At 45.0% G+C, this 26,430-nt stretch overlaps 1 protein-coding gene and 1 pseudogene across 1 annotated transcript; one reads left to right on the top strand and one right to left on the bottom strand.

The window, feature by feature from the left end:
- Nucleotides 1-225: 225 nt before the first annotated feature.
- LOC144766645 (uncharacterized) lies at nucleotides 226-25,084 on the top strand. Its single transcript, XM_078650425.1, has 2 exons — nucleotides 226-960; nucleotides 23,925-25,084. Exons 1-2 carry the CDS (start codon nucleotides 540-542, stop codon nucleotides 24,773-24,775), a joined length of 1,272 nt encoding a protein of 423 aa, XP_078506551.1. The 5' UTR covers nucleotides 226-539; the 3' UTR covers nucleotides 24,776-25,084.
- LOC144766644 (ADP-ribosylation factor-like protein 6-interacting protein 6 pseudogene) lies at nucleotides 12,436-13,024 on the bottom strand (annotated as a pseudogene).
- Nucleotides 25,085-26,430: the final 1,346 nt, after the last annotated feature.

The raw sequence follows: 26,430 nt of genomic DNA, 5'->3' as shown, positions 1-26,430 counted from the left end.
GTTTTACGTACAAAAACTCATTTGTACTCAGTGGTCGTTCAAATCTTTATTATTTTTGTTAAAAGAGATTTCATTATACTTTACTTTTTGATGGCTGTTTGTAGGTAAAAGGCCCCTATGCATTTAAAGATGGCTGCCAATCGTGGCCATGTAGTTCATTCGGAGCTGGGCGGATCTACCGGTCCTTTATCTGTTCTTGGCACTGACATCTGCAAGAGCAAGGCAGGGCGGCCTTACGGTGTCATGGCTGATGTGGTGCAAAGAGTGTGAGTGCATGGCCCTGTTAAAGCAATCTCACAACATACCTTAAGGTTTATGAAACAATGGTGGATATTCTCAAGAACGCGTGGTAATCCTCGCAAAATTAGCGTAACGCAACTCTTCACATCGCAGTGTATTGGGGAAAACAACGCCGTGTTAACCTTGTATTCTCAACAATGCGGTACCATGCAATAGGCTCACGATAAAGCGTCAAATGTCCACGATAAAGTCACCGGGACGTCGATAAAAAAGCAAACCCCAACGTGAAAAAAGTTGCGATGGGCCCAGTGAGGTCAGGGAAGGGCAAGGACAAGAAGAGTAGGAAGAAGCGGTTCAGTCCGCAGGAAAACAGGATCCTGATAACGGAGGTGGTAAAACACCATCAACGACTGTTCGTCACCTCCACTGTGTCATTGGCAACAAAAAATGGAATATGGCAGTCCATCGTGGACAAGGTGAATGCAGTTGGAGTGCTGAAGAGGTCAATTCAAGAGGTCAAGAGGCGCTGGAATGATATCAAGCGCAAAACCCAGCAGAAACTCGCCAACAACCGGAAGGCAGCAATGCAGACTGGAGGTGGGAGTCCTGCGCCACAGGAGGAGATGGAGGAAATGGTGTCCACAGTCATCAGTCGGGAGACAGTGGCAGGAGTTGGGGGACCGGACACTGCTCAACATGACCGGACACAACAGCATCAGGGTGAGTAACAACCAGGGACTGGGGGGACGGGAGAGATGGGTACAATGGCACACATGCACAATTAAGTAGAGCATATCTGCCAACAAACCATGCCCCAGACCCCAACACCAACCTAGAGACCAATGTACCCAAGTCTGCAACATTACAGCACTGTATAAGCACAGAAGTCAAAGGCACACCGCATGAAAGGGAGAAGGGAAAGCAAAATCAGAGCTGCAGGGGCTACTCCCCCAAAAAGCAGCACACACAACAGGCAGAGCACATCAATATTGAGAACTATGTGGTACAAACCCCAACACGCACACAATAGAATAGAGGACACAACAGGTGCCGCTTGCGTGTAGAAATTGGCCAAGCACATTTGGCAATGCTGAAAAATGTGAGATGATGTACAAGTACTAACACACATCCGTGATGGTGTTGAAATGTCCACTGCCCACATCAAATATGCAGCTCCTCCCAAACAGTCACAATGTAGACAGACAAAGGTTTTTGAAGGGATAACAGGGTATAAATTGTTTGCTTAGTAGGAGTTAGTGGAGACGTACAGATAAAAAAAGACTCTACGGGTATTCACAGATCCGTACAGTCAATGCTTGCTGTACCTGACCTGATGAAGTTTCAGTTCGGGTTTTCACATTGTTCTGTCTGCAGCGAGCACGGACGACACTGAACTGCCGCCTCGTGTCTCGCAGTTCACCAGCTCACGGTCCTCTGCCCCCGCTGGTCCCCGTTGATTTTTTCTTCCACACAGGGGTTCATAAAATCATCTTTGACCGAGACGGGGACCAGCTGAGTCTCGGCCCCCGTGGTGGTCAGAGCCGGTTGAGCGGCAGTTGAACAGCGGGAACAAAGCGGGAGGCAGAAAGCAGAGAAGAGGGGACCAATGGAGAACTGAGAACGGTGATAGAGGGAAGCAGACTGAACAGCAACTGCAAACCCCCATCTTTTTGCCCCGCAGAAGCGACTCGGTGGTCTGAGACCGGGTGTGGATTGCGGGTTTGGCCAGTGGGCTCAAGGATAATTGTGGTAAGTGGTGTTACCACAAACTGGGGATCCCGCCGGAACTTAGGAAATCTTCCAAGGTCCCCAACCTCATTAGGTACTGTTCTGCATCGTGTCTGCCTCATAGTTGCCTCATAGCTGCTTCAGCATTAAAGTTAAAGTATAATAAGTAAAACATATTGAAAACGCTCGCTGGCTGGCTGTTTGCTTGTCTGCCTGCTACCAATTCTTCTCAACCTACAATCCATAGCCCATAACTCATTAAATCGTCATGTATTGCTACACTGAGATCTAGTCGCATAAGGGGTCAAGCGCAACTGTCATTTCAAGAACAGTTACAAAAAAGGCGAAGATCTGTCAGGAAAATGCTAACTCGATCCAAAAAGAATACCAAGGAGGCAAATGAGTCTGCCAACGAGAGTGTATTGGGCAAAAATGGGTTAAGAACAAGCGGCTGCCCTGAGGACTGTGGGGCAAGTAGTAACTCACCCTCTGTTGGAGGAGGAGAGGGGACCACCTCTTCCCAGCCAAGTATTAAGTATTTCTTTATATAGAAGGGTGTTGTCGAAAATGAATGCAATGGTAATGCTAAACTGCCCCCCGTATTGGTAATTTCAAAAACAGATCTAGCCGCTCTTGAGGACCCTACTCCCCCCAGGGAGGAGTTGCGAGATAGTGGAAACCAAGTATTCAGCTCTATAAAATCAATACAACCAGTCAAATTAAACCAGAACATATCTTCTGCGAAAATATCACCGTACAAAATGGTAGTCAATGCACAAGTCCATGCTGTCCCAACAAACAAGTATATTAAGGTGGGGACCACCAAAGTGATGAAGCAGCTCCTGCGAAAGTTGAACACCAGACAGCGGACACTTTCCTGGACTTTTCAAGTTGCTCCACGCTCTCAAATGACAGTGATGCCTCTGTTATCTGTATGGGGGATGTGCAAGTTAACAAAGTGTCACAAGGCCTTTTGATACCTGGGATGCCTGCATTTGGGCTTGGCGAGAAAAGTGTGAAACCAGGATCACCTATTTTTGAGATAACAAATGATAAGAATATATTAGGCATATTTGTTCCAGGAATATGTGATGACCAACAGACTCCGGATGATCATGCAATTTTAATTCCTTAAAAAATGAAATTACAAATAACCATCAGGGTGCTCATATTTTAGGCCAAGTTGATATATCACTGAATCCTTTTGATCCTATTCCTGGTAAGCCTGACAATTCACTAAACCCTGCTGACCTTTCATTTCTGTAGAAATATGATGTTTTACCCAATGTTGATGCACATACTACAATAAATAGACGTGCTGAAGATATTCGTGTATGGAAAAGTTTGCTAAATACAATGAATGCTATAACAAGCGCACCTGACTTACACTCAAATAAACTTGAAATTCAGGTGGATCTTTTAAATACTTTAGCAGTCTATGTGGCTGGTATTGACTCAAAACTACAAAACCTGACAGGATTGGTGGTTAAGGCCCAGACTGAGGCTAATGACCAGTTGATAAGATGCACATTGTAAGGAAGTGGGTTTCTGTTGCAGTAACCCCCCCCACTTTTTGCCTGATACTCTTTTCCTTGGTGTACCCTGGGTCCCTGCCAATCAGGTAACCAGGGCCTGTGTTCCTTCCCTAAAAAACTGTACTAAAGCCTGAACCCAATTGGCATCTTTGGCCACATGTCATCCCCTGGTAAATGGTACCCTAGGTACTCAGGGCATTGTGACCAGAGAAGACCCCTAAGGGCTGCAGCACTTATTGTGCCACCCTTAGGGGCCCTGTACCCCAACACACACACACACTGCCTTTGCAGGCTGAGTGTCCTGGTGCAGAACTAAACAAAGAGTCGACGTGCCACACATCCCTGTGTTCCATGGCCACAAACCCACTGTCCTGGCATACATCAGCAATCCCTCTAGCTGGGTGCCCTATGCCAGTGGTGTGGGCACAGGTGCACGAGCCCTGTGCCCATACAGTACCCAGGTCCATTCCTGGGTCCTGTAAATTCAGTGATGCCATTAAGAGTATATGGTGCTGGGAGGTTGTCATTACAAACTCCACAGCACCATAATGGCTACACTGAAGACTGACAAGTTTGATATCAAACTTCTCAGCACATTAAACCCACACTGATGCCAGTGTGGGATTTAATGTAAAATGCACTACAGACGGCATCTTAGAGATGCCCCCTGAAACCTAACCTACAATCCACGTCTTGTTTGAGAGGCTACCTAGGCTGCCACACTGCAGACATGTTGCTGGACCCCTGGGTAGAGAGCCCCTGCTCTGCGGGGCCTGCAACAATGCACATCCTAGGACGAGGTGCCAAGCCTCCTCCCCCAGGATGGGCAGGGAAGCTTCAAAGGCATTCCGCATTTGTGAGCTTCTCCAGACCACTTGCTGTACCCAGCAACTAGCCCCCACCAGTTCTGACCCTCACTCTAGCGGGAAGACTGGCGGTAAACCCTACGTCAGGAAAGGGGGTGTGCCAGCCTGTGCCAACTCCACCCCTCCGGTGGGAGAGGCGAGGTGAAGCACGACTCTGGGCTACCACCATCTTGAGGATGGGGAGCCTTACCTACTCACAGCTAGGCACCTACCCCCCTCCCACAGGAGAGGAGCAGGGTAGGCGGGTGTACCCACCCCAGGAGAGGGACCTATTGGTCCCTGCCTCACCCTACCTGTAACGGCCCTAAATTTAGTATTTAGGGGCACCCTGAACCTTCCTTCCTCAGAACCCGATTGAAACAAGAAGAAGAACAAGAAACAAGAAGACCTGCCATGAAGCTACTAACAAGAGGACAACACCAACTGACTTGGCCCCAGAACCCTACAGGCCTGTTGATCCTTGAACCTGCTCCTGCGAAACCCTGGCGTCTCCTGCGGACAGCAACCTCCAAAACGCCGGAGGACCTGCCTGCCGTGAACCTTCCAAAATATTGTTCCTCCCACGAGCAGTGGTTTTGCTCAAACAGCAATACCCCCTGGTGCCAGCCAAGAACCGCGAATCCAGCCCACTCTGCACCAGCCGAGCCCGGCCTGGGCCTGAGTGAACCAAGACCACGAGGACGACCCCCCGGCGACTGGGACCCGAAGCCCAGTGCCCAAAGACCCTCCACGACAAGCTAGACGACGCCTGCAGCCTCAGAACCAGGGACCCCTCCAACCGCGACCAGCTGAGGGTCAGATTTCCCGCCACCAAAAGACACCCCTGCACCCGGCGTCCCACAGCCCCCTGTGCCCTCCTTTGGGGTACCTACCTCTTCTCCAAGATCCCAACTTGCCTCTCGAAGTGGTGGTCGCACCTGAAGAATCTCCGTCCCGGAGCCTGCAGCCTTTGTTCACTTTTTAACTTTCCCATTGGATAACATTGAGCGCCCGACGGCTCAAAAGCACCCTGCACCCAGCTGCCCGAGTGCCGATGGAAGTGCAACTACTACCCTACTCTACTTCCCCACTTGCCCTGAGTAAGTGACCAGGAGCTCAGCTCCCACAGCCACGTGGCTTGCTTGCTGGCAGCCACCAACCAAAGGCCCCCTACCCTTCATTGGATTGCATTGGGCCTACTCTCTCTGCACCCGGCTGCCCCTGTGCCGCTGAGGGTGTAACAACTGTACCTTTCCGACCCTGGGAGACCCCTAACTCCACCAGTCAATAGGAAACCATTGTCTGTTTTTCTGTCAAATTTCCAAGTACCAAAACGTAATTACTTACCTGTCTTAGGTAGAGGTCCCTGTGCTGAACCTAGGAGTCCAGTACTGGATTACAAAAGTAACGAGAAACTACTTTACCTGTGACTTGAATTTCTTCCCATAGCATAACATTGCTTGGTTTTCACTGAAAAGTTTCTGTCAACTTTGAAAATACATTTATATTCTTTAAAAATCACAACTGTAACCAAAACGCTTTTACTTAACTGTTTACAGCTTATGTCCCGGGACTGAATCCAGGATCCAGTCCTGTGGTTAGAAAAGTAATCCATAAAGTAATCTATTGCATTTATGTAGAAAAACCCATTGAGCTCAATGTTAAATTGTTTGAAATTGTGTTGCCTATTGCAACCACTGTAGCTATTGTACTTACAGAGTCTATTGCTTTTTTGCAAAGTAATTACTTGAAGTCACTCATATTGAGAAAAGTATGTTTTGATATCTGTTGGTTATAAAATAAAACAACTACATCTTTTGATATAAAACAATTGGCCTAGAGTTCAGTTCTTGAGTGTGTGAGACCATTTGCTGACTGAGTGTGTACAACAAATGCTTTACACTGTCCTCTGATACTGCCTTACTGCTCGACCAAGCTACCACTTTAGAGAGTAAGGTTATATCTAACTTTAACCTCTGCCATACCTCTGGAGACTGGGGACTGTATACACACTCTACCTTACTTTGGTTCAGTATATATAGAGCCACTTTCTTACATTGGTGGATCAGCGGTGGGATACAAACTTGCATTTGATGGACTACTTGGTTACCATCTGATCACACTACAGAACTCATAAATTGCCTTTAGAATTCTGAAATTGGTTTTTCCAAAATACTAAAATTCCTGTCAGGGCCTTCCTTAAGTCCCAGTAGAATTTTAGAAAAATACAAGTCACTGTAGTCAGGGTCAATGTGCCCTATAATTTCTTTCCTCTGTGTGCGGCAGTGTAAGGTCTATGTGCGCTGCAACCAAGGCTATGTGCGCCAATAACCAGACGCACGTGTGGGTGCAGTGCTGTAATGACTAGGTTTTTCGTATATTTTGGTGTCTCTGTCAGTTACCAGTATATAAAGCAACAAAGGTACTTAATGTAAGGTAGTTACACAAAATATACAACAATAGACAACAATCTGTACTATTAGGGAACATGTGTCCAGCCTGACTCTAATTTAATCAATGTAAGGTGACAAAAGGATATTTAGGCAAACAAATACAAAGTGGGATACAGTCCTGTATCCAGTCCGTGTAACACAAAATACAAACAGGAGGAAAAGGAGTTTTGCAGGCAATTCAAAAGGAGGAAGCGCTAGCATTAATCAAGAAAATTCAGCTAGCTGACCTCATGTAGTTTACACATTTCAATGTAAATTATTGTGTTACTACAAAAACAGTCGACGGCGTTTCAATCCTATGTGAGGTAAAGGATCATCATCAGGACTCAAAATTATTGCCTGATCATGCAAGGCCTCGTGGGGCTCGTTGCTGGAGGGAGATGCACGGTAGGATCTTCAATAGAATGTTAGAGTGTTCTGTATCGAGGGTATTAATGTAACCGGAAACCATCAACGGCCACGGGGGAATTCCGGTCAACCGGACAGTAACCACAGAAGGGGTATGTCAAACACGTAAATAAGCCAATGGCAATTCGGCAGCCAGGCGGGGGTTTTTTGAAACATGGAGGCAGCAACCCTTGTTCTGTGTTCCAACCGGGTGTCAACGGCCACAAAATAACGCGGTTGTCACGATAATTCCTTCAATTGTTGGAATCCAATAAGCAGGGCACAATAGCTAGCGAAGGCGCAAAGGACCTAAAACCCGTAGTGTCCGAATAGACACAGTGCCATCGAGCCGGAAGGACGTTAGGATGACATTCCATTGAAGATCCTACCGTGCATCTCCCTCCAGCAACGAGCTCCACGAGGCCTTGCATGATCAGGCAATCATTTTGAGTCCTGATGATGATCTTTTACGTCACATAGGATCGAAACGCCGTCGACTGTTTTTGTAGTAACACATTAATTTACATTGAAATGTGTAAACTACATGAGGTCAGTTAGCTGAATTTTCTTGATTAATGCTAGCGCTTTCTCCTTTTGAATTGCCTGCAAAACTCTTTTTCCTCCTGTTTGTATTTTGTGTTACATGGACTGGATACAGGGCTGTATCCCACTTTGTATTTGTTTGCCTAAATATCCTTTTGTCACCTTACATTGATTAAATTAGTGTCCATCTGGACACATGTTCCCTTATAGTACAGATTGTTGTCTATAATTGTATATTTTGTGTAACTACCTTACATTAACCACTTCCATGCTAATGACAAGGTCAACTCGTCATGGGTTTTACCTGCCCTGTGCTTATGACGAGTTGACCTTGTCATGAACAATGGAGAATCTGAGATTGTAGCACACAGCAGGAAAACCCCTTAGCAGCCAAGGTGTTAAGGACCATTGTTGCTTTATATACTATACCCCAGGTCCTTTATTACCTTAAGGGTTCCCTTGTTTCTTAAAACTGTCTGTCAGTTAACAGGCCATTACTTACCACAGCCCTTCTCAGGACTCATAAAAACACCACACTTTTAGAACATTTACCTGAGAAAGGAATAATACTGAGAGCTAGAAATACTGCAAGAATATAGGAATAGTTCAGAGGATATGCACCACTGTGCGACAACGCCTTCTGACGAACAACGCGCAACTGCACGAACAACGCACCTCAGTATGACAACACCTTCCGGTGAACAACGCCTTCCAACGAATAACGCGCATCTGCTCGAACAACGCACCTCAGTACGACAACACCTTCCGGTGAAATGAATACATACCTCCTTCACTATACTGGGATGACATACTTAGAATTTGGACATTCCTGCTCCCGTATCGACAACTACTCATTAGAGGGGAAACTTACCCATCCCTCTGTAAGCACTTGGTAAAAAAGGGGCCCAACCTTCCCTCACAAGGAATACAGACAAATTATATGCTCTGAGGTTTCTTTATTACATAATGATAGAATGACAAGAGAAAGAAATATCTAAACATCACAGTAAACATTTGTCACGATAATAATTTCTGACATACATATATGTAGAGCCTGAAAATAAAAGACGTAATTAGATACAATAGGTATACATGGAATACCTCACTATAATCTTAGGCATCTTTGCATTGGAAGAAGGGTCCGTCTCTCTCTCTCCCTCTCTGGTTCGGTCAGGACTCTCTGTTCCACAGTCACGACTGCATGTCTGCACCGTGATGTATCACCAGACCACCAAAACCACCAGACCAAAATCTCTCCCTCTCTTGGACCCTCATTCTCTAATATAGAATGTAACCCTTGGTGAACAACATGTAGAAATTAAAACATAGCCTCTCACCTAAAGAGGTTCAGGAAGACAGTGTCAGAGAAGAACATGGAGTCGCTCGAGCATAGGCCTCTAGGCCCGAAAAAGAGCAAAGACAGTATACAGGAAGGCATAAGATCATGCCAAAGCAAGTAGGCAAGCCCTGCCATTAGGCATGGTAAAGTTAACACAAACAGAAAGAGCATCAACAAGCCCTGCATTATAATCACACATCCCCAAGTAACTGCAAAATATACTGAGATGGTGGTGGGCAATGGTCATAACCGATCCAATCATTACAAATACCTCGGTCCCTACAAGTGCCAAATACCACTTTAAAACTTTTGCTTAAAAAAGTGACAAGATTGTGCATTTCTACACAACCAGATCCACGTGAATGGTGTTAAGGCAGGGTTGAAACCATCCCACATAGCAATTTGAAACCTTGGCAGCTACGTTGCTGCATTTCTTTTCTTAATAGAGCTGGGCTGCGGTTCAAGTTTTCATGTTAATTTCAGCTCATGATGGGTGCTGCGATTAACATGAAAACTTTAACAAATGCTCTCTTTGAGCAGGAAAAATAAAGTTATAATAACGTTATTATAATTTTACTTTTCGCAGTTTCAGGGCTGGGTTAGGGTAGCGCTGCATCAGGCTTTCGACTAAGGCATTTTAATGCTAGTGTCCGCATCACCGCATTAAAATACATTAGTCATGCATTCTCGCGCCCCTCTGACAATACTGCAATTGAGGCACACTGCCAATGCGGCAGCACCAGCAGGCTAAAATTGTCTAACATATATGAGCATGCAACTGCGCCATCAAATTTAAAATGCTATGCATCAGAGATAGAATATTCATGAATAGCACTGAGCAGGCAGGCCTGAATTTAACAGATCAATTACCCGTGCCCCAACCAGCCTTCCTGTGAGTCTACTCTGGGGGTACCTGCCATCACGTGGGTGATCCATGGAGCGGGTCTTGCCTTCTGTTTTCCCACAATCAAACCATCCTTTTGGTGACCAGAGGCACACATATGCTTCGAAGATTGGACACACTGGTGGGTGGTAGCTACACCAATGACATACTAATCCAGCAGTGACAAGATGATCAGTCAACCTTTGAAAAGGGCCGTCCACTTCGCAGAACCATTAGTCACATTTTTTAGTAACATTTGATCCGTTTGAGCTACAAACAATTTTGTTGTTAAAATCGTCAATTTATGCAGCAGATGATGCATTATGCGGTAAATATTGCAGAGCCAGAATTATGTAGAAAACATTTGCAAACTAGGATATTTGCCATTCATTCTTGAACTGCTCTTGTTGAAAAAAGGAGGACAAGTGCTGATGACAGAAAATCTATGGCTCAGAGACAAATCGTTTGTACTTCCACTTTTAAGCTTATGCAGTGGTGGCTGGTGCTTTTAAAAAATGGTCAGACAGAAAACTTTGAGTGGAATTTAAAGTGCGAAAAAGCGCGTGAGAGCGCAGCGATTGAGCTTGAAACAACCATGGAGATGGGGTTACTATGAGACTAATTATTCGTTTGGTACTATTTCTCAAGAAATTTTTTGAAAAAATGTGCGCAAATGGTGCATTTTCACCATATATTTCACGAAACCTTACAAAAATATATTGAAAATATGCAAATGACCTCACAAAGACTCACCACTCTCCCTATACCCATGCAGACACATCGCTCCTCTCACCCTGTGTTAACAGATGCAGACCGCTTTGCTCAGCCTACACTCACATAAGCATACCCTTCACCCTGCTCTCACTAGTGCACACCACTCACTGAGTGTATTAACACCCCTCATCCAGTATACTCATAATTACACAACTCACTGTACGCTCACAGACACATCGCTCACCATGCACCCCCAGCACTCACCCCAGCTCTTACAGAGGCACACTGATGAACCTCTACACACTCACTCACACAGGCACATCCTTCACCTTGCGCTCATACAGTGGACTTGCATAATTCACTCTGCAGGCACAAAAGCACACCACTCACCCTGCACTCGTATAGTCACATATCTTACTTTGCAGTCACACGAGCACTTCACTCATCCTGCATTCATACAGTCACATTACTCTGTATTCACCCTGCACGCACACAGAGGCCCCAAGGTTGCAACTCCAGTCCAGTCAAGTGCTCTTCCTGTGGTGTGTTGGGAAGGGTTGTTGTGTAGGCCCTCAGAGAAACATTCGGGCTGCAGGAGTTTGGGAGTCCACGCTGATGGCTACCCCTCAGAAGTGCAAGTTAAGGGTAGAGAATGCATATCTTCTGCCCTCTGGATGCCTCCCTTCCCTTCTGACACAGCAGGATCCTGAGCCTTTGGATATAAGGGGAGGAAGTAAAAGCAAGGTTTTAACTATCTATGGCAGATCACTTCACTCACTTGTTTGTGGATGATAGTTTTGCACAAATGTGTGCAATCATTAACTTTACTCAGCTATGCACGTTTCCCCCATAATACCAATGTTTTACAGATCTGCAAATGTCCTACAGTATCTGTCTTTCCAGTGAGCCCATTTCTCTCCCAGTATGTCTAGTCTTACAAATGTCGATATGTTTTTCAGCATTAATTTGACAGCGGTGCACATTTTCTCTCATTATTACTGTTCTACAGATATGCATTTCTCCCCATTAGTACTATCTTAGAGAGCTGCCCGATTCTTGTGCAGTATTGCTATCGTATTCATGATTGTCTATCTCAGTATGTAATATTTAGAGGTGTACCTTTCTCCCTAGTGTTAGCATTTTAAAGCAGTGCACATTTTCTCTTGAATTGAGTTCTTGATGGTGTGCACATTCCTCCCCCGTTATGCTCCTTGCCGATGGGCACAGTTCATCCTCAGTATAAATATCTACACGGGTGAATACCTCCCCCGGTATTGATGCCTTGGAAACAGGTCCGGGCAGGAGTCAAACAATATCCAGAGTGGCGCTTCCTCCCTTCCCAATCCCAAGTCCTCCGTCCTCATTCAAGCTAAACTATTTTTTAAAGGTTATGTCCATTTTTTCAAACAGAGAAACAGGCTGAACACATTCCCAATGACAAAAGCGCAAACACCCCTATACTAACATTATGCATCTTGGTTACCAACTTTTCCATGAATTTTTATTTTGTAAAATGATGGGTAACAAAAGTCCACGGTTACACGTCCATTAAAGAGGCAAATGAGGTGGTTTGGGAAACATGAGTTGCAACGTCACCCTCCTCCTAACACGTTTCACGAGAAGTTGCAAGTTGTGTAAAGAATTCACATTCTTATGTGAAAGGCTAAATGCCGTTCCAAAGCGGTACAAAAAACAGTCCATACAGCAGTTTCCGTTAAAATCCTTGAGTATTTCCTTTGAATGCCCCACATAATGGCAAAGCACGGAATCATATCAAACTCCATACTACTGTAAGAGCTGCCACGATGCCATTGAGAAGTGCCATGCTAAAGCCCATGTGAAAAAAATGTTCTGTCATTCTCCTGAACCTTGCCGACGACAGGTGTTGGTGGAAACATTCCGGGCCCAAAGGAATCAAAGTAGGTCACGGTCCAAGAGAAGCTGCAACACGACAGTCCTGATGTCAGGGACAGCACCAGCAGACGGCAGAAGCCCAACAAATGAGTTTCCATTCCATCTTCATTCTTTGTCTTCTCGGACGGCAGCTCTTTCAGAAAAACGAAGAAAAATGCCAGAATGAAGGCCAGACCAGCCACAAGTATCAAGCAACAGAACACTGACAGTAGTCTCGCTAGCCACGTCTTTCAACAGGCGGGTGCGGCGACGGGCTGGAGGAACTCATTGGTGGCTAATAGGTCCTCTCTAAAGGGTGTAGGAGTGGCAAGAGCCACATCGAGATCCGAGCTTTGGCGCACCTGTTGCCACATAGAGCCTCCTCCACTCTCCTCTTCAAGCACCATGCCAGATATCAGGATGAATTGGTTACCCCCTCGTCTTGTGCTCCTAGTGAGGGCCATATCTTCCTCAGGTAGGTTGCAAGATCAAACAACTACAAAACACAGATGTCAAGTTCGAGGCGCGCGCCACAATTTGTCGCTACAGGCACACTGCACATCACGATAATCACTTCATTTCTATTTACATGTACATTGCCCGGGCCGGTGGTGCACGAATATGTCACCTGGTCACTGGAAGCAAATGCCGCGTTTGTATGCTTGCTGTATTGCTTCCCTTAATAGAGCGCAGCTGTGGGGTGATTGTGCACCTTTGTTAATGTTTTCATGTTAATGGCAACGCCCTTCATGAGCTGCAAATGACATGAAAACTTTAAAAAAGGCACACAATAACCCCGCAGCCCAGCTCTATTAAGCGAAGAAATGCAGCAAGTCTACAAACACAGCGTGTGCTTTTAGATGATTGTAAAAGCACACGCTGTGTTTGGTGCTGCATTTCTTTTGTTTTCTAGAGTGTGGCTGGGACTGTCCGGGGCTATGTGGGGAACCCAGTCAGGGACTTGGACAAGGACTTGGAACTGGGTAGAAGATGTACACAGAAAGGAGGAGTACAGTGCTGCCCAGGATCATACAGGGAGTCAGAGGAGAAAAAGGGATCCAAAGGGGAAGCCTGTACAAGTGAACACGATGGGTAAGACTCAGAAAGGAAGGGCACTCAAGGCAATTTAGCATTCAGACTAACTACACCCAGGACGGACGTGCAAGACATATATATAATACAACATTAACAATAAAGGGGGGTGTGGGGTAAAGCACTCAGGAGCTCCACATGGTAAGACTGAAGCTCAGTAAGTTTCTTACCCGCAATTGCTGTTACAGATACTGCCTGCAAATACCCACATGTAGGATATGCATGCAAAGGCAGGGTCTGTGGAGCTTATACCTATAGTGATGTTATAAATGTAACTCAAAGACAAAACTCACAGTGAACAAGAAACACCACCTAGGTAGTCAGCTGAGCCCACGGATCCTGGCGATCAAACAGGAACGCGCAAGGCAGTAACAGCACAGGGGTAGATCTAAACACAAGCACAATAGAGAAGGAGCTAGCAAGGAGGAGTGCTTAACAGGAAAGGAAGGAAATGACAGGGCACACTTGGCAGAAAGCAGCTAACAAACATACAAGGTAACAGAAGTAGGACAGCAGAATAGAAAGGCAGCAAACTAGAACTGGAACCAAGGAAATGGGAAGCAAGGCAGGGACTGGAAACTGATATACAGAAGGGGAGGCTACAAGGGTATACTAGAATAGTGCAGGTTAAGGAATCAAGAAAACAAAGTAGCAGAGAAGGCAGTGCTGGGGCAGGAACAAGAAGTGAGCTAAGGCTCAGGAGTCAAGGCAGCACTGCAGGCAGTGCTAGTTCAGGAACAGGGAAATTACTAGAGCTTAGGAGTCAAGGTAGCACAGCAAGCAATACTGGTTCAAGGAAACAGGACATAGCTACAGCTCAGGAAACAAGGAGTCAAGAGAGCACTGCAAGCAGTGCAAATTAGGAACAAGAAATAGCTAAGCCCAGGAACAAAGAATAACTATAGCTCAGGAACTCAGGAAACAAGGTAGCACTGCAGGACGTGCTAATTCAGGTACAGGGAATAGCTATAGCTCAGGAACTCGGGAAACAAGGTAGCACTGCAAGCAGTGCTAATTCAGGAGAAGGGAAACTGCTGCAGTTCAGGAACAAGGAATACTAAGGCTATGGGGTCAGGGTAGCACTGCAGGCAGCGCTAATTCAGGAACAGTGAAAACAGCAGCAGGTCAGGAACAAGGCATAATTAAAGCTCAGGAAACACTGGAAACAAGAATAGCAAAAGCTCAGGGAACTCTGGAACCAAGGATTGGTCTCACCAGTAAACAGCTACACTGACCAACCTTTGCCTGAAGGGAGCTGGGGCTTAAAAGAGCTCACAGTAATCATATGCATCAGGTGTGAGCAGGCTAGCAGCAGCCAGCCACAGGTGAGCTGAATCCCTCCACCCATCCTTGGCCTGCAGGGGTGGAGACAAAGCAGTGAGCAGGGAATTCTGGGTAATGGAGTTTCAGCATGAGTAGGCTGGCTTCAAGTATAAGCAGGCTGGCTTTCACAAAACCCGGCATGGATTGGGAATGGATGTCAATTCCTAAATGATGTCCAAATGCCTGGAAGTCAGGATATGTATACAGGGGAGTGTCTGGAGGCATATTAGAACACTGGAAAGCCCCACAATTCGGCCCCCTGGTGGTGGGCATGAGAGCACAGGGAGCGAATCGTGACAGATTGTGTGCTTTTTAAAAAGCATTCATGTTAATTGCAGCTCCTTATGGGCTCTGCAATTAACACGAATACTCAAACAAAAGGAAGTGGGTTTCTGTTGCAGTAACCCCCCCATTTTTTGCCTGATACCTGATGCCTTTTCCTTGGTGTGCCCTGGGTCCCTGCCAATCAGGTACCCAGGGCCTGTGTTCCTTCCCTAAAAACTGCACTAAAGCCTATACCCAATTGGCATCTCTGGCCACATGTCAGCCCCTGGCTGGGTGCCCTATGCCAGTGGTGTGGGCACAAGTACATGAGCCCTGTGCCCATACAGTATCCAGGGCCATTCCTGGGCACTGTAAGTGCAGTGATGCCATTAAGAGTATAACGTGCTGGGAGGTTGTCATTACAAACTCCACAGCACCATAATGGCTACACTGAAGACTGACAAGTTTGATATCAGTGTGGGATTTAATGTAAAATGCACTACAGAGGGCATCTTAGAGATGCCCCCTGAAACCTAACCTACAATCCACGTCTTGTCTGAGAGGCTGCCTAGGCTGCCACACAGCAGACATGTTGCTGGACCCCGGCTTGGAGAGCCCTTGCTCTCCTGGGCCTGGAACAATGCACATCCTGGAACGAGGTGCCAAGCCTCCTCCCCCAGGATGGGCAGGGGAAGCTTCAAAGGCATTCCGCCTTTGTGAGCTTCTCGAGACCACTTGCTGTACTCAGCAACTAGCCCCCACCAGTTCTGACCCCCACTCTGGCAAGAAGACTGGCGGTAAACCCTACGTCAGGAAAGGGGGTGTGCCAACCTGTGCCAACTCCACCCCTCGGGTGAGAGAGGCGAGGTGAAGCACGACTCTGGGCTACCGCCATCTTGAGGATGGGGAGCCCTACCCACTCACAGCTAGGCTCCTGCCCCCCTCCCACAGGAGAGGAGCAGGATAAGGGGTGTACCCACCCCAGGACAGGGACCTATTCGTCCCTGCCCTCACCCTACCTGGAACGCCCCATAATTTAGTATTTAGGGGCACCCTGAACCTTCCTTCCTCAGATCCCGATTGAAACAAGAAGAAGAACAAGAAACAAGAAGACCTGCCGTGCAGCTGCTAACAAGAGGACAACACCAATTGACTTGGCCCCAGAACCCCTACAGGCCTGTTGATCCTTGAACCTGCTCCTGCGAAACTCCGGCATCTCCTGCGGACAGCAACCTCGAAAACCCCGGAGGACCTGCCTGCCTTGAACCTTCCAAAAGACTGGGACTCCCATGAGCAGTGGTTCTGCTCAAACAGCAATACCCCTGGTACCAGCCAGGAATCACGAATCCAGCCCACTCTGCAGCCGCGGAGCCCGACCTGTGCCTGAGTGAACCAAGACCACGATGACGTCCCCCCAGCGGCTGGAACCCAAAGCCGGGTGCCCAAAGACCCTCCTCGACGAACCAGACGACGCCTGCAGCCTCAAAACCATGGGCCCCTCCAACTGCGACCGTACATGTAAGATTTCCCGACACCAAAAGACACCCCGGCACCCGGCACCCCACTGCCCCCTGTGCCCTCCTTTGGGGTACCTACCTCTTCTCCAAGATCCCAACTTACCTCTCAAAGTGGTGGTCGCACCTGAAGAGTCTCCCTCTCGAGCCTGCAGCCTTTGTTCACTTTTTAACTTTCCCATTGGATAACATTGAGTGCCCGACGGCTCAAAAGCAACCTTCAACCAGCTGCTCGAGTGCCGATGGAAGTGCAACTACTACCCTACTCTACTTCCCCACTTGCCCTGAGTAAGTGACCAGGAGCTCAGCTCCCACAGCCACATGGCCTGCTTGCTGGCAGCCACCAACCAAAGGCCCCCTACCCTCCATTGGATTGCATTGGGCCTACTCTCTCTGCACCCGGCTGCCCCTGTGCCACTGAGGGTGTAAAAACTGTACCTTTCCGACCATGGGAGACACCCTGAGTCTATGCCCAGAACCTTAACTCCACCAGTCGAGTACTTACCTAAAAGCTGATAACTCATTTTCCTTCCATAGGTTAACATTGACTGGTTTCACTTGAAATTTCTTCTAAGCGTGGAGTTTTGAAACTTTAAAATATTCATCTAAAATCAGCCGAATAACGAATTCTGAATTACTCACCTGTGATCAGGAGAGAAGCCAGTACTGTACCTTGGAGCCCAATACTGATCCAAAAAGGTAATCATAACTGTACTTACTAGTAACCTGAATTTTCTTCCCTAGGAAACCATTGTCTGTTTTTCTGTGAACTTTCTTCTGTGTCGATTTTTGCAAACTACAAATATTCTTTAAAAATCGTACCAACTACCAAAACGTAATTACTTACCTGTCTTAGGTAGAGGTCCCCATGCTGAACCTAGGAGTCCGGTACTGGATTACAAAAGTAACGAGAACCTACTTTACCTGCGACTTGAATTTCCTCCCATAGGATAAAGTTGCTTGGTTTTCACTGAAAAGTTTCTAAGTGTCAACTTTGAAAATACATTTATATTCTTTAAAAATCACAACTGTAACCAAAATGCTTTTACTTAACTGTTTACAGCTTATGTCCCAGGACTGAATCCAGGATCCAGTCCGGTGGTTAGAAAAGTAATCCATAAAGTAATCTATTGCATTTATGTAGAAAAACCCATTAAGGTCAATGTTTAATTGTGTTTGAAATTGTGTTGCCTATTGCAACCACTGTAGCTATTGTACTTACAGAGTCTATTGCCTTTTTGCAAAGTAATTACTTAAAGTCACTCATATTGAGAAACGTATATTTTGATACCTGTTTGTTCTAAAATAAAACAACAATATCTTTTGATATAAAACAATTGGCCTAGAGTTCAGTTCTTGAGTGTGTGAGACCATTTGCTGACTGAGTGTGTACAACAAATGCTTTACACTGTCCTCTGATACTGCCTTACTGTTCGACCAAGCTACCACTTTAGAGTGTAAGGTTGTATCTAACTTTAACCTCTGCCATACCTCTGGAGACTAGGGACTCTATACACACTGTACCTCACTATGGTCCAGTATATATAAAGCCACTTTCTTACACACATGTTCTCACATTTTCGATAGAATATCTGATCTCCCAGAAATTGTAGGTTCCCTTGTGAAAGAAGTTAAAAAAAACAGTAAGGTATCCTGTTTTGGTTCGCAATTTAGTTTGTACTAAGAAAGGGGGTGATAATGTATATTGTGAAAACAAGTGGCAGCAAGAAGTTGCGACAAAGGTGGGTTGTGATAACTCTGGATTTCTAGAGGTAGTAGAAAGGGAGGCTGAGGTCAGCTTGTGCTCAGATGCACAAGTAGAGGATGGCCATGTCTTGCATGGAACCAAGTATGGCAAATCACTGATTACTGCTAAACCACAGTGCCCAAGTGCAGGGGATAGTTTAAGCAATTGTCACCAATTGTCACCCGTTATCTAAACGTTAGAGGAAAAGGCTGCGGAAAGCGCGGAATAAGGCCAGGAGGTCAGCTGCCTTAGTAGCTACAGCAGCAAAACCTAAGGATTAATATCCTATATTTAAATAAGTTGTTAAAAAATGTTTACCCCAGGTTGGTGTTGTGGCAGATGAAGATTCCACTATAGTATTGCCGGTTCCAATAATGGATAATGACCAGGGATTTGCAAATTGTAATAATAATGATGTTCCTAAACCTGATGGTATAATAAAATTGGATTTGGTAGTTACCAATGATGAAGGGGTGACTAGGTTGAACATTAAACCACAGGGGCTTGGATTTTTGCCTAATGATCAGGGATTAGCAAATGGTAGTAATAATGATGTTCTTAAACCCAATGGTACAATAAAATAAGATCTAGTAATTATTAATGATGAAGGGGTGTCTAGGATGGACAATAAACCACAGGAGTTAGGATTTTTGCCTGAAGATACCCCAAAGCAGTTAAGTACTGTAGATATGTTAGAATCTATTAATACTCAGCGTCTATCTCTATTAAAAATATCTTCTAAATCTAGTTTGCCAAAAGATAGTAATTTAGGCATATTGAACTCTTCGTGTGGTAGACTGGATTATAGCTGTAGAAATGGGGACACCAAACTAGTAATGCATCCCCTGTATGAATCCCAGGGGCCTTATTACAGTCTTAATCAGTGTTTCATCCTGAAAATCTTTTCACTATCCCTGAATTAGCGTTTATTAAATCCACTGATTTGGAGTCAGTTCAGTTTAAACAGGTACAGCCCAACTCTCTTCGAGAGTGTACTATTACAACTTGGTCCTCTAACGATATTGTTACTAAGAGCTTGGGATCAAGTTTGTATTTTATGGAATATGGCATTACGGTTGAGATCTGGGCTAGAGTACAATATCCTCCGATTTTGAAAGTACTGGCCCTCAAGGTGGATTAAGGTTGCAAAACAGTAGAAAGTAACAAGCCTAATCCTGTACTTCGAGTGGCAGCGGGCCCATTAAACAATCAATCTTGCAGTTCTGGGCTGTTGAGCACCAATTCCCAAACAGAGGGTAGGCTGTGCGAGTGGCTACCCAAACATAATTTGCAAATGGAGGACTGGTCTTGGCTGCCTGTATCATTGGCAAAGGTGTCCTGTGGAGATAGTAATTGAATAACTGGAGCAATGGATGTTAATGTAAATGAAATAAGTATATGCTCCTGGAATGTCCACGGATCGCTCCATTTACTGTCAGACCCAGATGCAATATTATTTTTAAATTCATTTGCAATTCTATTATTCCAAAAAACATGGTGTGAACAGATGACCCCTTTGTCTGGATTTAATTAATATAGTATAGCGTCAGTGAAAATCAAAAAATGTGGTCGTGCTAAATGTGGATTGGCATGGTACATTGCGGCCGACTTAAACCTAGTTGTGGATATGGTAGATTTCAATCTGGGTTGCCTACAATGTCTTGTGGTAAATTCCACTGATCTGAGTATAATTATTCTTAACATGTATCTGAAACAAGTCTGCACAGCTGTATATCTTGCGGGATGTGCTGACCACATTAATAGTCCAACACCCTGATGCTGGTTTAATAGTATCAGGTGATTTTAATTTGCAACTAAGCCGGTCCTCAGATTTTAACTGTAATTCTAAAGGTCTGGCAAAAGAATGCTGTGACATTATGTCTGAGGCTGGAGTCAGCCAGTTAAAAAAAATCTAGGTTTACTCCTATGTTTAAGAATTCTAAACATGGTCCAATCATTGATTACGCATTTGTATCAGACATCTTGAGATCAAATATGTCTGACTATAAGGTAATCGGCCGGCCAGAAAGTGATCACAACCCCCAGGTTGTAAAATGTAATCTTCTTGTGAAGTATCACTCTAAAACGAATGATCTTCCCAATATGGCACATTCTGCATATAACCTGAACAGGCTGGTTTGGCATTTAGCCAAAGAGGAGGAAATTATGCAAACCGCTCAGGTATTACTAAAGGAATGTGACTTGGGAGCCCAGGGAAGTATGAATATGATTAATAAATGGAACTTTATTACAAGGTCCCTTTGTGGGGAAATTTGTAGCCGGTAAGACTAGGAAAATTAATACCCATCTAAATACCCAAATAATAAGGTTTCACGCTAAAATACAAAAGTTAAAGAAATTACTTAACAGAACTGTTCGGGTGGCATATGCACATAGATTTTTCCAGTCCTATTCTGTGTATAAAAAAAAAGTTGAAGGAACTTAAGAAGACCTATAAACAAGAAGTCTGGGTTATGGAACAATTTATTATCCGCCTCAAAGCAAATCAACGCAAACAAATTTTGGGCGGTTATTAATAAGCTCGAAAGGGGAGGCTGTAGGGCTTCTTTTATAAATATATCAGAATCCAGTTGGGTAACGTTTATAGCTAATTTGTATGGTTCGCCGGGCCAGAGGGAAAACCCTATTGATACACTAGATAGATGTGTGGGGAATAATATATTATCAACCAATGTGGGGAATGATGAGTGCCTGGATTTGAATTCCATTGACCATCTTATTGACTCCAGTTTTGATCCAAATCTTGACCTGGAAATCCCGAGTTGTGACCAAGTATTAACCCTGCTAAGTGGGCTTTGAGCAAATGGTGCACCTGGGCCCAATTTGTTACCGAATGCCTGTTTCGTGCTAATGGTGACATGTGGGCTAGCATTTTGCATCGTCTTTTCAGGGAAGTGTTGACTCTGGGAATGGTCCCAGAATCTGGGCAAGGCAGCATACTGCAATCCATTTATAAGATCGGCCCTGTGGCTAATCCTGCTAACTATCAATTAATCTTGCTTACTGATGTCGATGCAAAGGTGTTCGCTTCTACTCTCTTGATAGAATTGGAAGATTGGGCTATGCAGGAGGGCATTATTCCATTTAATCAGACTGGTTTCCGGAAAGGACAATCCACTATTACAAATCTGTTGGCTTTAACCTTACTTGCGGAGAGGGCTGTCTTAAATAAACAAAATGTATACATTGCTTTTATTGATCGTAAGGCAGCCTTCGACTCTGTGCCACGGAACCTGATATGGGAAAAAATGGTGGATCGGGCATTTCAAGGAAACTGTTGAATGCTATCATTCTTTTGTATAACGATACTTGGGTTCAAGTTAAGTTGAGTGATGGCAATTCCTTATCAAGGAAAATTTTAATATATAACGGCCTAAAGCAGGGATGTATCCTTGCCCCCTGTCTATTTAATTTATTCTTATCAGATCTTTCCTAACATTTGGATGTTGTTAATGGGCATGTTCCTAAGATGGGGGGGAGAAAATTAGTTACCTCCAGTATACCGATGACACCATCCTCGTGAGTCATACTCCTTTCGGCCTACAAAGACTTATTACCGCCTTTGATGACTAAAACCAACCGAATGACTTTGAATTGAGTGTCAAAAAAACCAAGGTGGTGAAAATTAGTGAAGCAAAACAGAAATTTAATTCCTGGAAGGTCAGAGCAGGTATAATTGATACTGTTAAGATATATAGATACCTAGGGGTGGTGTTTGACAACTGTGTGTCTTTTAAATTTCATCCTAAGGATCGAAAAGGGCTAAGGCTGTGACCTTGATCCATGCTTTTAAATGTCTTAAAAAGTGATTGAACTGCCAATCATATGATTTTATTCTTAAAGTAATTAAAGCCAAATTACAACCAACCCTCATATATGGTTCTCCCATTATTAGAAGGAAAGATTGGAAGATGCTTGACCTATTGGTTGTCAAGGTCTTCAAAGCATCCTTTGGGATTGCCAAATCAGTGTCTCATGCAGGAATAAGAATGGAGTTTGGTCTCCAGAGACAGAGCCTGTTATTAAAAGGAGCTTTTTTAAACGTATGGTTAGATTGTCAACATCAGTACCAGCATCCTTAGGGAACATTTGTTGGTAAGAAATAGACAAGTCTGTCTATGCGGCTCAATGGGGATCTTATATTTTAACTTCCCTAAGAGATATCGGCCTGAAAATCTGAAAACACCCAATTACAAGTTAATTTAAAAAAAGCTTATTAAAACTGAATCGCCTAAATTGGATAAAATTGAATTAGGAGAGAAAAATTATGCATGGTATGTGATTAATTCATACCAATCCCTGCGTATTTAGCCGTATTTGAATGTCTTTTTCTCAGTTTAGTTTAAAAAATACGTTTTTAAGGTTATGTATGGGATTAAACCCAACAAAGGAGGGCACGCAATCGTGGATCAAGCTGTCCAGACTGTAACTGCAGACTTTGTGGTTGGCCATAGGAAACACTAGTCCATATAGTGTGTGTGTGCCCCAAGTTGATTAAGTTTGGCGTACAGTTTTGAGACCTAATTTCTTGAAGTGCGGGGTGAGATCTGCTCGCCAGGCCTTAATCATGTCACTATCTGGCGAATCCATTATTGTGTCATTTGGTAACATTTTTATTGGCAGTTGAACAAATGTTTGATACAATAATGTAGATCTCCAGTATTTTTATGGCTGTGTTGACTAATAGTATTATCTGGCTTATAATCTTTACTACTTAATAATAATGCTACAAGAGTGACAATTTGACATCTTAAACAGACGTGCCACTACTATTGCAAATTGATGCACTTTATTATTGTTTTAATATGATGGTCATTGTAATAATCGCATATTAGCACTTTACAGTAAATTGACACACTTTATTATTGCTTTGATATGATGGCTGCTGCAATAATTGCACATTAGCACCTTGAAATGTAATTACTGCATGAAATGTACATTAGAAACTTTTTTGTTTCAGGTAATTTTGCTTCTTAGCATTAATGCCTCGAATTACAACATGTGTAAAGTTTTCCAGCTGAAATTAATGGTTATTTATTAGAATATCTCTCCATTATGTATAAGAAAATAGTATGCTGTGCACCTCGTCACCTTTAAAATATAAAATGTGCAATATTATTCTGTAATTATTGATGTTATGTGATTGGATTTTATTGATAAGTTTTAAAATTGTGTATATATAGGACAGTTTTTTATTTTATGTGCTGGGTAGATGTTTTGCTCGTAATGAATTTTTAATGATTAATCTAGTTTTTAAGATTGAGATGTGAAGTTGTTGTGATTGCAATGATTTTAAGTAATCAAGCAATAAAGATTTACAATACAGTCTGAATGTAAACATGCACAATGCGGCAACATACATGTGAACACAATGTTAAAACGGATTTCCCTTTCACATTGCAGAGGGAAAACCAATGCCTCCTGCAGAGCAGTCCAAACCTCTCATCTCTGATGACGAAGAGGATCACCACACTTTCGACCCCGACGCCCTCCAGCAGTTCGTGGACAGGCTCCGCACCCGACCTCCAGGAGCAGGGCAGCCCAGCTGCATCGAGAAGACCCAACTCCCTGCAAAGACCACACAGCAGGCAGCACCCACCACCACGGCTGCCTCCCAGGACCCCCATGAAGACCACATGGCCTTCCAACGCCGTGTGTTGGGGGGCCAGGAGCAGCTGGCTGAACAAGTGCGGGTGGGCTTCAACCGCATGGCAGCCAAACTAGATGCCATACTTGCGTGTCTTAGTCCCCTCAGGGACAACTCACAGTCCCCAACAGAAACCCACAGTCCGCTGCATGCCCTCCAACGAACCATGGCTGACATCGCTGGAGTCCTGACTCTGAGACAAGAACAACTGTCTAGTCGGAGTGGCTCCAGCGATGTCACCCGGGAGTTGGGACACATGCGGAGGTTAATGGAGACCATGGTGCGGACACAGGCGGAAAGAGCGGCTGCCACGGCTGCACACCAGCGAGTGGTAGCTGGGTACCTCAATGACCTGAAGACCCTCCTCATGGCATTGCTGCCACAAGGTCTGGGGCTGATGAATGCGGCTGCTACCACTACATCCACATCTCAGCCCCCTGAAGTGTCAGTGCCACTCAGTGCGGCAGACATTCCACCTACGGCCCCTGAGGTATCACTGCCACAGAGTGCTGGAGACAGAACACCACCACCCACCAGTGAGGCACATGAAACAGCAGAGGATGAAAATGCGGATGAATCTGACTTCCTGATCAGAAGAAAACTGTAGCATTCGTCCCCGCCATATGGCCTGTTTCTGCTTGGTTCTGCCCTCTGCATTACCACCTTCCACTGTCCCCCGATACACTCTGGGACACTCACCGTGTACCCCGACATGGACTGCCATATTCGGTTTGGTTACCAATGACACAGCACTCAGACTGCGGACTAAACGCTTCCTCTTCCGATGTACCTGTCATTCCCTAAAGGACTCTGGCTGACCCTCCACATGCCAACAATTTAAAGAGGGGTTTGCATGGCCCTGTACTGCTCCAGCTACAACACTCCACTGAATGTGCATTAAACATTCATTTTTACACAGATGTGTCATGTCTTTGATCTTTCAAGTGTGGAAGTATGGATGAATGTAGGGTCAGTGACTCCTCCTTACGTCCATGTTGCTCAGGTTGTGGGACTTGGGTCACAGGGTGACACATTGCCAATTGCAATCCGGGTGGCGCCGGCACCACAACAGGAACACACGCATCAGTTACTTCCTTGTCCAGCCCAGGACGGAACACTGGCATCACAGGACATGTGACCCTGCCAATAAAGGTGTGGAGCCACGAGATAGTTGGTGAAATTGAATATGTCTCGGCTATACTCCCCACAGCCCAGCGTTAATTTTAGCCCTTTGTTTTACATGATTAACTGTTGGGCCATCTTCTCGACCCAGTGTTCAGTAACAACCAGAATCTCTATGTTGACTTCCCCGTCCCCCACCCCTGGACGGATCACTTACTTATTCCCCTGATTTGTGAGTCTCCCGCCCCCCCTTCTCCTCAAAACACTACCCTGACACTTAATAGGAAATAGTCAAGTCTTCCCATTGACCAATGGACCGCGGTCCTCAACACCACCAGACCCCAGGCCAACTCCGACCCTGAGGTGGCTAATAATAACTTCAATTTATGGATCCTAAACTGTTTGGATACTGTTCTCCCAAAAAAACTTTCTCACAAGAATCTCAAGCAAAAACCTTCACCCTGGTTCACCTTTAAATTAAGAGAGCTTAAACAGTTCTGTAGGAAATCAGAAAGGAGATGGAGACAGAACTTCACGGATGAAAAGAAACAGGACTATATTAGGAGGTATAAGGCAGAGATCAAAACCACCCAAACCAACTTCTATGAGGATAAAATCAACGCGGCTGCTAACTCCCCTAAAGAGATCTTTCGTATTGCCAAATCTCTCTCCTCTGTGCCACACAAACCTCCTAACTCAGACGAAGCCCCAGACCGGTGCAACAACCTAGCAGAATATTTCTATCACGAAATTCAGATGATCTGTCAACATTTCTCTCCCCACCAGCCTGAGCCCACACATTACAGGACAACCATTGCACACCTAGAACCACACTGCTCCTTAGGAGAACTTCCACTGCTAGATGCTGAGTCCCTAGACACCCTCATCTCTAGGGTATCTTCTGGCTCCCCCCTGGACCCCGCCCCCCCACAGTACCTCTCATTGGTCACCAAATCCATCAGCCCAGTCATCTTAGAGGCACTAAACTCCTCTATCATCTCCGGCACGGTGCCCCTGGCATGGAAATGTGCTCAGGTGAGAGCTCTCCTGAAAAAACCCAACCTTGATCACTCCAACATGGCTAAAAACCGTCTCATCTCCCTCCTTCCCTGGTTGAGCAAATTACTGGAGAGACATATA

This window comes from Lissotriton helveticus, chromosome 7 (assembly GCF_964261635.1).
Source record: "Lissotriton helveticus chromosome 7, aLisHel1.1, whole genome shotgun sequence".
NCBI classification, from domain to species: Eukaryota; Metazoa; Chordata; class Amphibia; order Caudata; family Salamandridae; genus Lissotriton; species Lissotriton helveticus.
The sequence above is the reverse complement of the archived record's forward strand: the minus strand, read 5'-3'. Positions and strand labels throughout refer to the sequence as shown.

Excerpts from the sequence above, each read along its gene's own strand:
- LOC144766645 (XM_078650425.1), top strand. The coding sequence starts at position 540 with ATGGGCCCAGTGAGGTCAGGGAAGGGCAAGGACAAGAAGAGTAGGAAG. Across the intron at positions 961-23,924 it reads CCGGACACAACAGCATCAGG|AGGGAAAACCAATGCCTCCT; the intron begins GTGAGTAACAAC and ends TTCACATTGCAG.